Genomic DNA, 15,580 nt, shown 5'->3' with positions numbered 1-15,580 from the left:
AATTTAGTTTCCTGGAACAATAAAATCTGGAATGAGACTGTCCATGAGTAAAGAACTGAATGTAAAGGTTTTACCTCTGTGCCATGGAGGGAAGTTTTATTAGCACTTTTTTTGGCAAGGGAAAGCAAAAAAAAAAAAAAAGGGAAGCAAAGAAAAGAGAGAGACCTATTCATTAAAGTTTACTTTAAAAAAAAATACTATCTCCATTACCAACTAAAAATAAATTGATTTGAGTAATTCTGGGATATAAAATGCCCATTTTCTTTCTCCTTTTATTTATGCCATTGTTCTGCTTTTATAGCTTACTGTTGACAGAGGGAGGTAATTCAACGACAATTTTTCCAGTGTTTTTTCTCATGTACATATAATCGATGGCCTGGAAGACAGACTCCAGGCCCATAAACCTGCCCTCTGCAGACAGACCTCTAGTGTCCACCGCGCAAACCAGCTCGCCACCTGCATACATCTTGAGCAAGTGGTCCATGGCACCTCGAAACTCAGGAAGGTAATGGTTCAAGAAGAAGCCCTGGACACTGGCAGATTTCTTCAGCAGTTTGGCTGGAAGTGTTCCTGCCTTCACAGGCGACAGGCCGGTAGGAGTCTGGTAGCCAGAGATGAACCCAATCACTATCAAGCGCCCTCGGGTGGCCAAGGCGTCCACGGCCAAGTCAAACATGGCTCCCCCGACGGACTCGTAGACCACGTCCACACCTTGGGGGTACTCCTGCCTGAGGACGGTGCCCACGTGCTCGGCGTTATAGTTGATGGGCCGGTCGCAGCCAACAGACTTCAGAAAAGCACACTTCTCAGCAGAGGAGCACGTTCCAATGACGTGGCACTTGGCCTTCTTGGCAAGCTGGACGGCGAACTGGCCGGTGCCCCCGGCTGCCGCAGTCACCAGGACCTTCTTCCCTTCCGACAGTCCTCCGAGCTCTTTCAGGCTGATGTAGGCTGTGGTCCCGCTCACCAGGAGCGTGAGATACTCGGGTTTCAGGGCCGGCACTGGGCTGGCGACCCTGGCGGGCACCACTGTGTACTCAGCGAAGGAACCAGGTGCCATGTAGGCCACGGCCTGGCCGACTGTGTACGCGGCGCTGGCAGAGAGGCCCACGCCCACCACCTCGCCCACACCTTCGAAGCCTGCATCAAAGGGGGTCTTGACTGAAGGGTCGTAGCGGCCGGCCGAATAGTTGATGTCAGATGCGTTGACACCAACAAATCTAGAGGGAAACAAACACACAAACACATTCAGGTGCTTTCTTTCTCATGGCTTTTTCTATTCCTCTAATTCTGGGGACCGTGCAGGGTGGTGAAGCTGTTATCTATTCTGATAGAATTTGAAAAAAAACCACCCCAAACTCTTGATATGCACCTAAAAAAAAAAAAGAAATCAAACAAATGTGAGCTCAACAGTGATTCTGTATCAGAGTTTTGGTATATTGTATTCTTTCATTAGTTTAGGAGTAATTTCATATCCCTCTAAACAGCAGGTTATTTATTTCATACGCCATTTATTCCCTTTCTCTTTCTTTCAAAAGAGAGAAAAAAAAATTCAGGAAGCCCTCATACACAAACTTCACTGGAGCTATGAGTTGGAAATTAATTGGTCTCTTAACAAAGATGTTAAAAACAACAGTGGGATAAAATATATTCGAAGAGGTAGACTTGTATTGATTCTGGCAACAATTTAACACTTCAGATAATAATAGTAACGACAATGATATTATTAAAGATTGATGTAATGTGCAAGGTCACTGGCTGTTACACGTTACTGCAGGGGTTGTTTCAAACAGTGTGAGAGAGGCTGCAGCAAATTTTCCTTCTGATGTAACTGTGTCCAGTGTGAAAATATGCATTTTGATTAATTGAACAAAAATTGTCTCATAAGGGTAGAGAGATTTTTATGGAACATCCAACATTTTACAGTCCTTCCCAGATGAAAAGGAAAGCAAATCGACACTATATTTTTCCTCAACAAGAAGCAGAGACATACTTGATTAATACCAGATGATTATTTTCACTTTGGTATCCAGAGTCAATTTAATTGCCAGGCTGGTATTTTTACCAGCTTTTTTTCATCTCAGTATACCTCATAACAAAAATATCCTAATACATAAAGAAAAAAGCCATTCTCCTAAGGATGTTGAGAGGTGGCTGAGACACACAACTGGAGTACCCTAAAGATGCCATTTCCACCTGTAATGGAAGGAAAAGGTGTGGGATCTGGTCGCAGGAGGAAAGCTGGTAAGTAGGTCTCCTGTTAGAATACTTTTAATTTAACTTAATAAACCCCAAAATGCCCCACACAAGGATCCACTTCCACTGTATATATAGACAATACTTTGCCCTCCTAAATGCACCCTTATGACGGTGCCCTGTATACACGATTGGACACTCTCTACATATTTTATCAACAGAAATAAGAAAGCAGGAAACTCTCCTTCGGGCTTGTCCAGCAGCTTTCAGAAGTTACCAGACACAAGGCCTCACAATCATGTTACAGGATTCCATACCCGAACAGGATACATGGTAATGAGAGGCAGGAATAATGGTTTGTGGTGGGCTCTCATTTGGCATTTCATGCCAAGATGCCCGCGCTCCATCTCTTGGGTGGGGGAGGGCCGGGCATCTTTCCTTTCACTTTGCCAAGTTCTCCAGGCCTGGCCTAGTGTCCGGAGCGCATGCTTCCGGACCTCAGGGAAGGCAGCGGTTGGAGGTCCGGGGTGCCTCTGGATGCCCGGATAGTTGGGGGTGGAGGGCCTGCTGCAGGACCGCTGGTGGGGGCAGGGTGCTGGGCTGTGCTTACAGGTGGGGGCCAGGGCGGGTAGCCCGCTCTGTTCTCCTCGCGCAGGGTTAGACTCACCCTTCCCGTGGCTTTCCCCCCTCCCGTCTTGCCCCCGCACCCCCCCTCATTCCCCGCTGGCGTTTCTGCCTTTCCAACCACAGAGGCCCTTCCCTTGTGGGGAGCCCCCGCCTTGGACTCGGCCCCTCGGGTCACCCTCATCTCCAAACCGGAGCGAACTGGGGGGAGGGGGCTTGCGAGCGGGAAGGCGCTGCTGGAGGAAAAGGCAGCCCCATCGACACAACCCCCCCCACACCACCCCGGGGCTGTGGCTGCCACTTCCAGCGGGGAGGCGGCGGACCGAGCGGGGCGCACGCCTGGGAGATAAGCGGGGCAAGGGCACCCGCGCAGAGGGGGCAGCGAGGGCCTGTGTGTGTGTGTGTGTGTGTGTGTGTGTGTGTGTGTGTGTGTGTGTGTGTGTGTGTGTGTGTGTGTGCGCGCGCGCGCGCGCGCGCGTGTGCGTGTTGGGGGGCAGGGTGGGCTCTGTCGGGAGCGCGGCGGCTGCAGCCCACCAGCGGCAGCTTGAGCTCACCAAGGGGGCTTTGCTTAAAAGCCCAAATCAGACACTGCGGTGGAGCCAGGCCAGCGTTGGAGCGGGGGCCGGAGACCACAGGGCCTGCCCCGCGCCCGGTCCAGCTTGCAGGGCGCCAGAAACCCGCGCTTCTGGGACGGTCTCCCCTCGCAAGTGCCCGGCCTCCGCCGACTGCCCGGCCGGTGCCGTCGTCCCGCGGCCTCTCCACCGCCACCATGGAGAGATGCGATCCGTGAGTCCGACTCCCGGAGCGGGCTGGAGTCGCGCGGGTCGCCACACAGGCCCGCGAGCGTGACCTCAGCCTCCCTGGGCCGAGCCTGGATTCCGGCGGGCGCGCCCAGTCCTCACCGGCCGCCGAGCTCGGGCCCAGGGCCGATCGAGTGCCAGGGGAGCCCGGGGCACGCGGCGCTCTTGAGCGCATCGGCCTCGCGACGAAGCGGCCGGCGGCCAGACCGTGACCTTGGCCTCGCAAGGCACCCCCATTTTTCGTGTCTCTCCACCCCACCCTGCCGTCTTCTAAATCGCCTGCGTCGTCGGTGAAGGAATCCCGAGTTCCTACTCGGCTCTGCACACCTCACCCTCTCCAGGGTCGCCCAGCCTCTGGTTGCGGGCCCCCACCTCTCCCTGAACCCCCGCTTTAACGCTGCGCCGCCACCGCGGTTGGTGGGGACCCGCCACTGCCCGGACGCGCCTAGATTCTTACCTGGGCTTTGGGAAGAGGATTGGGAGGAGTGGGAGCCGGCGCCTTCAGCTCCAAAAGAAACAAGTTCAAGAGCGGCAGGCGCGGTGGGCAGGAGTCCGGGTTTGAGGAGCAGCAGACAGAAACGGCGAGTGAGCGAGAAAAAGAAAGAGAAGACGCGCTAGGGAGGATGCGTGCATTTGGAGACTCGCCTGTACCCCTTTAATTTAAACTACGTGCTTTTAATGAGTGCATGGGTCTAGCGATCCGACAGGCAGACCCACGCAAAAGACAAAAATCGAGGAGCCCCAGGAAAAAGAACGGGATGCTTGGGGCTCTCCCCCAATATATACCCTTCCGGAGTCACTCGGTTTATTTACACTAAAAAGTGATGAGCCCTTTCGTCATGTTTATTGTGAAACTGGGCAGTGATCCGAGGGGAGGCAATGGGTTTCCTGTGAATAAGAACCAAACCCGAAGACTCAAGTCCAGAGCAAAAACCTTCAATACTGGGAGACAAAGTTCGCCAAACCAGACCTTCCTTAAAAAAAAAGAAAAAAGATTTTAAAAAAGGGGGGAGGGATAAAGAAAAGAAAAGGAAGAATGAAGAAAAAAAAATTCTCGGCCTGGAGAATGAGCAGGAATAGTTACCCTCCCGTGAGCAACAAACGGTTTATCAAAAAATGCCCTCCCCATCCCCCACCTTCTCTGTGCCGGTCCTACAAACTCTTTGCTCCATTATCTTACATTTGAACAGAAAATCGTTAGAAATATTTGGAAACGAAATAATGTGGCATTATCTTACAAAAAAAGAAAAATCTAAAAATAGTGCGTGAACCGAACCAGAGGGAGTCGGAGTCTTTCTCCCTTTCTTTTCTTCTCTTTTCTGAGGAGGGAAGCGGGGTTTCCTCGGATGTTAGAAAGCGAAGGCCAGAAGTGGATAAAGGAAAGGCGTGAACACGTTCTAGAAGGATTCTAGGTCCCCTTCTCACACCTTTCCTAAATGATAAGCTTGATTATCCTAAATCGATGTCTTAAAAAGTACCTCCGTCACTGTGAATAAAGAATTTGTATTTTCTGTTAAAATGGAAAGACACGTGCAAAAGGCTCCGCTGAAAGAGAAAGTCAGACGGAGCACAATTAAAACCCCCAGACACCTTACCAAACAAGTGAATTTGGGCTGAATCCATTCACTCTGGAGATTTTTTTTTTTATTAGTTATTACGATAAAAATGAGAACGCTCTTGCACAGAATTTTCATGCAGTTCACACCGTTCGCGGCGATTTGGTCTGGGATTAAAATGAACTAACCTGCAGTGAAGTATTGGGCCTCTATTCTTAAAAAAAAATCGATAAAATGCCACCCTTACTGACAACGTTTGCTAGAATAAAGGATCTTCCCAGAGTTTGGGGGGTAGGGGCAGATTTTCCAGCAGAGCAAGGAGAGGGACAGGCAGAGGTCCGCCCCCTCCCCACAAGCAGAAAACGCGCCCCCTTCTTCTGTGACGGACTTCAAGGTAGAAGCTAGAGGTCAAACGGTGACTATAAATATCCTATTTATATTAAAGGGATTCTTGGCATCTGTGGATGGAAGATAGAGGCGTGGATCTTAAAGCAACCCAAGTTGAGAGCCTCCAACATGGCAGCCGGCGCTCCAGAACTCCGACCAACCACCCAGTTCGGGGACCAGCCCTGGTGACCCAGCGCAGGAAAGGGGCGCACACCCTGCGGAGCTGGTGCCCCGCAGGCGGGCAGGCCGGTCCTGCGGGCAGGAACACCTCCACGGCGGCGCAGGCGGGGGTCCCACCGCGCGGCTGCTGGGAGTGCGGCAACTTCACACCTTCCCCTGACCGCCCCGCTCAGTCGCCCCCTCCCCACTTCACACCCTGTTTGTAAAAGGTGTTCTTTTCCCAAGCAGCCCGGGTGTGTGCCATCAGTGCTCACAGTTCACAGTGAGCAGTACGGGGGGGGGGAGGGGGGGGGAAAAGCCTGCGTGAAACTTTGCCTGTTGGGTTTCTTCGGTGGCTTTTTCAATCTGAGTCTCCTCTCACTTTCAGCAAATCACTCGTGTGTTTTGTATGTCCTGCGTGAACACTCACCCACCCTTCTTTTCAACTTGGCAGGACGCGCGTCTGGATCTCAACCGCCTTAGCGGTTCCTGGTACCGATGAAGAAATCCTCCGAAGCCCGGGTCCCACCAGTTCAGGCGCCCCCTGCCCCCACCCCTTTCCCAGCCTCCACTCCGTCCCACCCTTGGCTCACTCGCTTTCTACCTCTCCAACAGGTTCCCAGAAGTTTGACATCCTGGTCAGAATTCCGAAGGCTCCCAGCCAGGTTTGGAAGGCTGATACGAATCTCTAAAATGGACCGTTCAGCATTGCCCCAAGCTGTTTAGATAAGATACACAGTCCTTCAGTCCTCTCCGAGGACCGGGTGCTTTCGAGCGCACCACTGACGTCCTGGTTACAACCAGAAGTTACTTCTCCTTCCGAAAGTATTAAGCAACCTGAAATATGCACCACTCGCCCCACAGACGGGACTGACCGGGCGGGCGAGCCCTGCTCTCGCCAAGGGGGATGGAGGAAGCGGACGCCCCGCCTGCAAGTCAGGCAGCGAGGGGACCCACCGCCGAGCCGCGGGCGAGGCTCTGAAGAGTGAGGTCCCTTCCCTCTTGTTGCTTCAGCAGTTACTAAAGATTAGTGAGATGGAAACAAATTAAGGTGGGCAGTGTGGAGGTGGGAAACACAGTCCGAAGGTCGGGCGACGACCCGAGCCTCATCCGGTCTGCAAAACCTGCGGCCATGCCCCCGCGCCGGCCCCGCCGCCCGGGACGCGCGCCCCGCGGTCCACTGCAGGGCACAGACGACAGTCACACAGAGCTGACAACACGCAGACGGCACCGGCGAGGTGCACACCAACACATCCAGCGACAGGCTCCGCCACAGCCAGGCAGCTGCCAACCTGGAGCGGACAGGAAGAGCCAGCCGGTGCCCCGGCCTCCTTCCTCCAAAGCACGTTACCTAAACGTCGCGGTTTGTGTCCAGGCTGTTCCCAACTCCACCCTAAAGATTAGGCGATCGCCGGAGCCCTGGGTGCGCGCGGGTGGGCCGGACGGGGAGCCTCCCCTTCTGGGTCCCGTCGGTTTTATTTCGGGAGCGGGAGGGGGAGGAGGGGGGAGGGCTGGGGGAGGGGAGGGGAATCCCAAATTAAAATAACCCTCCGTTATGAGGACGTTCGGTGCCATCGGATATTCACACCGGCAACAGTCTCATTACGTTCGCCTTCGCCAGATGGCGGCGGGTTCAACTTCCCGGGATCCCGCAAAGTCGGGCTGTGCGCCCGAGCGCGCGCCGGGAGTGGGGACGCCGGCGGGCACGGGACAGCCCGGGAGCGGAGAGGCGCGGCGCGGCGCGGGCCGGGGCCGGGGCGGGGGGCGCGCGCCGGGCTCACCGGTTCCGGACGAGGAGGTCTCCGTCCCCGGGGAGTGGCACCGGGCAATCCCGGCGCAGGGTGACGGCCTCGCGGAAGTTGGGGCTCAGCCGGGTCACCACCAGCTTCTGCATCGCGCTAGGGATGGCCGAGCCCTGGAAGTCCAGGAAGTGGCGGGCGTACGACATGTCCACGATGGCTCGGGTCCCAGCGAGCGCCAGCCTCTGCATGGCCCGCGCCTCTGCCTGCTTTCTGCGCCGCCGCTGGCCGGGGTCGCGCCCAGTCCCGGCCGCTCGGCGAGGCTCGGCTCCGCGCGGCGGGCGGAGCGGGCGGGTCCGCCCCTCCTCCGGCCCGCGCCCTCCCCTCGGCTCCCCCCCTTCCCCACTACGCTTGGCGCCCGCTCCCCCCTCCTGCCCCGCCGCGCGCTGCGCGGGGAGTCCGCGCAGCCCCCGCGGTTCCCGGGCGCGCCACCCCCGGGGTCCGGGCCGGGGGATCGCTGCCGCCCCGGCCGCTGCTCCTTTAATCTTTTTGTTTTGGTTTGAATCTGCTTGGCGCAGACTGGCCAAGGATCCTCTCCGCCCTCCCCCTTCCTCCCAGCGGCCGGGAGGCACCGGATATCCCCACCCTCCCCACGGTCTAAAAGCCGGATTTGACTCCTCTAAAAGGGTGAGGGGGGCGGCGAGGGCACCCGCGCGTCCCGCGGCCGCCGCGGCCCACAGCCGGCGGCAGCCCGGGGCGTCCTCGGAGCTGCGCGGCGCCCGGCGGCCGGCGCAGGCGCCTCCCCTTCCCGTGCGGAGCGTTCACTTCCTTGCAAGGTGGTACGAATCAACCCCGAGCGCGGCCGGGGCGGCGGGGCACGGCCCGGGCCCGGGGCCGGGTGGTGAGCCCCGGGCGCCGGTGCCGGCGCAGGAGCCCCCAGCGCCGGGCGGGGGGCGCCCAGGGCATCCTGCGCCCCAGGCTGTTGGCCCTCGTCCCCGCAAAGCCTCTCCCGTGCCTTCTTGCCCTTAGTCTGTCCCATGTAAGTTGCACGAACTAAGCCATTTTATTTATTTTGGCCAAGACTTCATGTTTTTCCATGACTGTTGTAAGTGGCCTCTACAAGACTGTTACAGGTTTCCCACGGGGAAAGAAACACAGATACTGGAAACCAGAGGGTCGAATTCCCAGAGCACACGAACATCTTAAACTTCGTGCGGGGGGGGGGGGGTTGCCGAGGGCCTTAATGGAACTGGAGACGTTGCCATGATGTATGAGGACCTTTTTTTTATAACCCAGCTAGAAAGATCTGCCGTTCCATCGTGTCAATTATCTCCCTGTTTGTATTGACCAAATAATCAATTCACTTCTCACAGAGGGGCCAGATTAAGTATTTTCCACATTTTTTTGTGTAATGAGCAAAGTCCATCATTAAATTTTTATTAAAGGAATACATTGTAGTGAAACATGTTTCCTTATTGTCCACTTACCCATTAATTACCAAAATATAAAAGCCGCACAGTGCTCCTCCCCAATCACATCTAACCCCCAAACTAGGATTGCAAAAGTGACACAGGTATTTTTATCTCGAATGTCGGACATTCCTCGTCCAACGGTAGTTTGTGTCCACGTGGGTGCGTGTGTGTGAGTGTACAAGCGGGGGCGGAGGGGGAGAGTCGCAGGTTTAAAAATCTGCAGGAACTAGTGTCTACTCAACTTGGCTAATAACACATGAGCTTCACCCACGGTCAGCCGGTGGATTACAATAACAAGCCCCTCAATGTCTTTCTCCAGCGTGCAATCTTTTATGTTATGCCGTATTAAGATTTCTTTTTTGTGTCATATTGTTTAGCTCGGGGGGAAAAAAAAAAGAAAACAAAGCAATTAAAAAGATTGACAGGTATGGTTTGTGAGAGACCTATTTGTAATTGTCAGGGTGACGTTGGCGAGAGGAGGAGGAGTAAAAACTGAAGCCGGAAAAGCAGCTCGATGTGTCTGTCTATCAGTTGAGACTGTCTGAAAGCTCTGCGATCCGAATGTGTGTTATATTTCACTGAAAAGAGGAGCGAGCGAGAGTGCATCTCCTCTCTCCCAGGAGTTTGGGGGGACCGTCCACGCTCATCTCGCCCACCCAGTGAATGGCTGCTCTTCACCCCTTCGCGCACTCTCTCCGGGTTGTTGTTGTTGGCTTTTTTTTTTTTTTTTTCGGAAGGGGGGTGCTTTTTGTGTATTTTTCAAAATTTTTCTGTTGGAAGATCAAGAGCGGCCAAAAATCCATGATCAAAATGTGTTTGCATTAGATTTCGCCTCCGAAGAAGCGGCGATCCTGGCGGCACAGCCCCGCGGGGAGCGCGGGGCACCAAGTGGCGCTCCGGCGGCGGGTGACACTGTTTGATCTGTGACCGTTTGGAAGGTGGAGCAGCGCCTGACGTCTCCCCCCGGCGCATGTATGTGCGGGGGCTTCACTCCTCTGTCTTGTTTGCTTTCTTCCTCTTAGATTAAGTGCGGGGAGGACAAGGACAGCCCGGATCGGCCTCGCCGGCGCACAGTGAGCAAGCTGCGACCCGCGCACTAAAAACGCTCGCCGCGACCCCCGCACCGCCTGGAGCGAGGGGGAGAGAAAGTTGCGCTCCGAGACTCTCGGCTCGCGGAGGAAGGCGCAGGGCAGCGCCCGCAGCGGCGCCCGGAGGAGCGCCCGCCAGCAGCACCGCGGCGGCGGGGAGGCGGCAGCATGGAGCGCGGGCCGCGGGCCGGCCCTCCGAGCGCCCGCCGCTGCGCCCGCGGCCCGCGCCGGGGATGACTCCGGGCTCGGCGCCCAGGCCCCGCGCGCCCCGCCCGCAGCCCGGCGGCCGGGACGCGGCCCGCGCGGCCGCGGCCGCCGCCTCCTGAGCGGCCCCGGGCGCGGCCGTCCATGCGAGCGGCGCCCCGCGGACCGCGGCGCGCCCGGAGCCCGGAGCCCGGAGCCCGCGGGGACGAGGCCAGAGTTGGGCGCGCCGCGGAGTTGCGCCCGCGCCCGGGGCCCCGCGTCCCCGCGCCCCGCGAACTCCGGCGGCGGCTGAGGCCCGAGCAGCATGCCGAGGAGGAAGCAGCAGGCCCCCCGGCGCTCGGCAGGTAACGGGCGCGCGGGTCGCGCCGCGGGGAGCGGGGCCGGGGGGCGCGGCGCGGGGGGCGGGGGGCCCGGCAGCCGGCGCGCGGGGCGGGGGCGCGGGCGGCGCACCCCCTCTGGGCCCGGGAGCGAGGCCCGGCCCGCGCCCGGCCGCCGGCGCCCCGGGGCAGCCGTCGGCGTCCCCCAACCTGGGCCGGCGCGCGGAGCGGAGAAACTTCATGGCGCTCCTCGGCGCGGCGAGGAGCCCCGACGGGCCGGGGAGGCCGGGGGAGGCCGGGGGGCCGCCGGAGCTCCTGGCCGCCTCGGGAGGGGGCGTGCGCTGGGCAGACGTAGCTCCTCCGCGGCCTGAGCGCGCTGGGAAAGTCCTCCGGAGGCGGGGAGGCTGAACCTGACACTTGAAATAAGGTCACCGGCCTGGGACGCAAGGAATGCGGTCGGAGGATTTCTCTGGAAAATAGCAGCCTTTAATGTCCTGTGCAAGAGGCTTCTGCCCCCCATGTCCCCCCTCCTTTTTTTATTACCTCTAAAGATGTCTTTTGATCAGGCCAGCACAAGGCAGTGATAGTGCAGAATCTGATTGAACAGAAAAGTTATTTTTCTCTGGAGGAGGAACTGGCAGGAGCTGGTTTTCCTTGTTTTCTGTTTTATTAGAGGATTGCCATCCTTGATTTGATGTGTGATTGATCGCCTGTCATCCGGCGGCCTTTGATCTATTCATTCCTGATAAACATCAATAAATCACTCACCATGGAAACACACATGCTCCTGACAGCTCAGCCACTCTCAGGGCGACTTTTCTCTCTCGCTCCCCCTTTTTCCTGCTCCATTTTAATTTTGTCTCAGAAGTTTTACAGCTGCAGCATCCTCAACTCAGCTCACCTCCTAATCCATGGCTGAGACCCTGGCGTGGGTCGACTGCAGTGCCTTTTTCACTGCAGGTCTGAAAATAGACGGATAGTTCTTTTGGCTGCTTGCTCGATTCTTGTCTTGATTTTGGACACTGTTTAAGGAGCTTGAAGTACCACCGATCTGCCAGTGAGTTATCACTAACTAAGAGAGTAAATCAACTCTCCCCAAGCTGTTGGGGGGAAAAAAGTAATAAAAGGGTGTTGTGTGTTTAAACAAGTTTGACTCTTTATTGCAGTATAGAATCGAATCTGAATAATTTTTAGTGTTACCGTCAGTAATGGGCTCCTGTTCATGTCTCCACAGATGCCTTTTCTAGGGAAGCGTTTAAAGCAGAGGTCATTGCTCCCCCAAATCTCACAAATAATATCCACATGTACAAAGGGTCAAATAAAAGAAGCTAATGACTTCTATTAGATCCTTGAGAGAAATGCTTGCCAGAGCAGAGGCAACTTTCATGTTCAGCATTCATAGCATAAAGTGGACAGAAAGGGGAATGTTTATTTTATTTTTTTTAAATAAAACTTTGAAGAGTGCAGTAAGATACTGCAGCGAGTATGTGCCTCCCTGGTACCCCTAAACGTATAACACCATCCATAAAGACATTCACCCTTTGCTTGTGCTGAAAGTGAGAGATCTCTTAGCGTTTTTACTACCAGAGGGATTTATATGACAGAAGGTACATTGAAAAGTTGCATTTTGAAGATTACTCCTGGACACTGAAGAACTTTTGCGGTTAGAGTGCAGTGGATGTTTCTGAGGACAAACAAAATGCTGAGGGAATGAGGTACTGCAACTTTAAATACCACCTTTTTTTTTTTTTTTTTTTTTAATAAAAGGTTTGAAAGTTGACAAGGGCATGATGGTGCATGGTAATCCATCCTGGCAGCTCTTACATAAAAACAAGCCGTCAAGGCGACTTTTTTCCAATATTGATTTAATTGTCTGTCTTTTGACAGGCACATATATCATTGGCTTTAATGGTCAATCAAAAGTTGGCAGGCTCAGTGTTTCCATTCTTTCCTCTACACGACATTTGGCATACTTAATCAAAATGCTGCAAAGTGATGGCCATGAGGAGCTGATGACTGAGTCATCTGCTGTACAGGAACTTGAGAGGGGAAAAAACCCTAAAAAAAATGGAGCCAAAATATATTTTAGTTGAGAGGAAATTGAGACATGTTCCAAGTATCCTGTGTTTTGAAGTGAGATTTCAAAAATAGATTCCATACTAAGAGGTCCTGTGTAAGTTTAATTACAGGGTTTATTATCTCTACTCTGATTCCAAACCTTCAGGACTCTTGTGTTCATTAAATGAGCCATTGTTTAGCTCTTACCCCCCTTACCCATTAAAAAAAAAACACTTAAGATGGATTCCTAGCAAAATAAAGCTGTTTGTGTTCATCTGAAGGGTGTTCATCTGAAGTTACTTCCATTAACACACACTGGTTCACACTCATTTTCACTAATATTTACGTTGGTGTAAGTCTTCGATGTATTTGTCATGGTTTAGGTGAGAAAATCTAGATTTTCTTCATCTTAAGCATTTAATAGGAATCTTCCACATTTCTAACGTTCCCTTTGGAGGTAGCCAGAATACATTTGTAGCGAATATTATTTGTTCATTTTCAGGAAAAGAGAGAGGGCAATTATATACATATGGAAGTCATGCTATTTTCCAAAGTGTTTTTATTATAACATCCTGACTGGCTTTTTTGTACCCCCCCTTGAAGCTGCACATTCATTGGCCTGCTTCACTGTTCCATCCGTAACTGATGAGTTTTTCTTTAGAATATCTTAGTGTCAAATAATTGATTGTTTGGTCGCCAGGAAGTTGGTGGGTGACAGATGTAGAATAGCAATACTTCATAGTGATGAGAGAGGAAGGGAAAATTATCTAAATGAATCCTCTTTATATAAAAAAATAAAGAACTACTGCTTGGAGGAAATGGCTCCTTCGTAATGAAGCGGCTTCTTAATTATCAAAAAAGGTAAGGTTGTTTAGCCAGCTTCATTAACAGGCCCCTAATTATCTGTAAACCTGATGGATTTGTGACAGGCGTAACGATTAATGCCGACAAATTCAGTGAGCTGTCAAGTTTGCAGCCCGCTTGATGTAATCACGTTGATATTATACAGTCCCCATAGCCTGTAGTGCAGTATTAACTCAATTTGCTGCTGCAGGTGACAAATGGACTTTGCTACCTGACTAATCATGTCACAGAGACAATGCTGCTTAATGACCTCCGTAATCCTGGCTTTGAACTGTGCAATAAAGCCGAGACAGAAAACCAACCACTCAGCTGTTTTTTATTTCTATTTTTTCAATTCTGGAGATCCTAATGGTTGGACTTCCTGTGAGTTAGGCCTGCTGTTATAAGTGGAACGGAGAGGCAGCATGTTGATGCAGCAGCCTGAAATAAAAAGTTTGTGAAAATCCTCATGTTTAGGTGTGGTAGAATATATGTGACCAAAGTATGTGGCTGGTGGGGGGTGGGGCGCTCACCCCCTCGAACCCGGTTCCGGTAATCCCAGTGTGCTCTGTAAATATGTCGAGTGGAAGAGGCCAGATGATTTCTGGGTGAGAGTTACACCTGTGAGTTCTGGGAGCTGTGTTTCTATCAAGACGGCGACCATGTCCTGTCAGTGGTCAGCGGTGGTAAGCCTAGAAGCTCACCTTGACATACACAAAGAAAAACCTCAGTCACCGATGCCTCAAATTGTGTCAAGCTGGAGGAATGGATTTTCAGATTCAACCCTCAGTTGAAGCTCATTTCATAGAGGAGGGAAAAAATGCTAGATCCTAAAATGGCCCCTGGTCTTCCAGGAAACGCTAAATGATGAACTTCCGGCTGTGTTATCATGGCAAAATATCAAAGAATGGGGATTTGATGAGCTCAGTAGATTTTGGAGCTAAACTTGTTTTATCAATGAGATTAATGAGAAATATTCTCTGAAAACATGTAGTGTCTGGATAAACAATTTATCTTGGGTGGTTCAGACTCATCCCTACCCTCTTACCCTGTACACATAGGTTGTAATCCCACAGGGAGGGGCCATAGCGTGTATTTACATGTGTTCTTTGTTAGTATTTTGTCAGCTACTTAGGGCTGCCCTGTTCTGCTGGGAGAGTGTATGTGTGTGAGTGTGTTTATGTGTGTGTAGTGGGGGAATGCCTATAGGGAAGGGGTTTGGTCAAGCCCATTCATTCATTCATGAAAACATTTAGGCCCTACCTGCTTATGGTTTCTGAATATTTAAGTTTAATTTTGTTAATTACTATTTATTCACATGGGGTGATGAAAATAGTAAGAGACAGTTTTGAATAAAGACTGAAATATCTGTTTTGTTTTTTTTTTTTAAATTGTAGGCATGTCTTATTTTCTACTCACTGCATCTCTTTAGCATAACTGTTAGCAAACAATGGATAATTTTCTTTCATTGCTGATTATGTTAATATTATGATAATGTATTTAAAAACATCTAGTTGTGTAGTATACTTCAAAATTACTCTTAAAAAATGATGGTGTCGTGTATTTCCTATTGAGGTGCTGGTGATGTTTACAGTGTAGAGGAATTCATGAGGAGCCGTTCCAGTTCAAATATAAGGGAAATTGGATTTGGGTAGAAAGTTGGAGATTTTATGGTAATGTGTTGGAAAGTGTAATCAATTTCAGAAAGTTTCTATAGTATACACACAGGTCAATAGCTAGAACTATGTCAACATAAGACTGTTTTCTCCTAAGACTTGCAGTTCCTTTGGTTATAAGAGGTTTTTGTGTTGTTTCCATTCAGAAGTATTACTTTAGAAATCACCCTGTCCCGCTCTGGTCTTTTGATGGGTGCGTGTGATGGGTGCAGACCTTGTAAGCTATTTTTTGCTCATGTGTTTCAAAGAGCCTTGCTGCTGGAGAGGGGCTGAGACGTCCATCCTGGGCGATGCCCACCCGATGGTTTATGGGCATCACCGGAGAATGGGGGAGGGGCCTGGGTGGGGAGAAGGGGAGACTCAGGAGGTCTGGGTGGTATTGGCTCAGGGTGCTTCTGGAGAGGTGTGGCTCGTTGGGCTGGGTCCCCGTTCAGATCTCAGCCAGGCATCTTCACTCCAGC

General features: G+C 52.6%; 2 protein-coding genes across 4 annotated transcripts in view; one reads left to right on the top strand and one right to left on the bottom strand.

The window, feature by feature from the left end:
• Window positions 1-247: 247 nt before the first annotated feature.
• On the bottom strand, window positions 248-7,797 carry PTGR3 (prostaglandin reductase 3). Of its 3 annotated transcripts, none has more exons than XM_081561171.1 (2): window positions 7,074-7,797; window positions 248-1,220 (listed from the first exon to the last, which is right to left on the bottom strand). In XM_081561171.1, exons 1-2 carry the CDS (start codon window positions 7,295-7,297, stop codon window positions 296-298), a joined length of 1,149 nt encoding a protein of 382 aa, XP_081417297.1. In that variant the 5' UTR covers window positions 7,298-7,797; the 3' UTR covers window positions 248-295. The 3 variants fall into 3 exon arrangements, with proteins under 3 accessions (XP_081417297.1, XP_081417298.1, XP_081417299.1); XM_081561172.1 differs by having other exon boundaries at window positions 7,504-7,797; XM_081561173.1 differs by lacking the exon at window positions 7,074-7,797 and adding an exon at window positions 1,353-1,367.
• Window positions 7,798-9,492: 1,695 nt separating this feature from the next.
• The window catches only part of TSHZ1 (teashirt zinc finger homeobox 1), a 79,498-nt gene continuing 73,410 nt past the window's right edge, over window positions 9,493-15,580 (top strand). Inside the window, exon 1 of the mRNA XM_081561170.1 lies at window positions 9,493-10,569. Within this exon, the coding sequence (XP_081417296.1) occupies window positions 10,530-10,569 (40 nt within the window). The 5' untranslated portion in view covers window positions 9,493-10,529. The remainder of the gene's footprint in view (window positions 10,570-15,580) is intronic.

This window comes from Giraffa tippelskirchi, chromosome 14 (assembly GCF_054371585.1).
Source record: "Giraffa tippelskirchi isolate mGirTip1 chromosome 14, T2T-mGirTip1v1.2.pri, whole genome shotgun sequence".
Taxonomy (NCBI): domain Eukaryota; kingdom Metazoa; phylum Chordata; class Mammalia; order Artiodactyla; family Giraffidae; genus Giraffa; species Giraffa tippelskirchi.
Note: the sequence above shows the minus strand (reverse complement) of the source record. Positions and strands in the feature narration are given on the sequence as shown.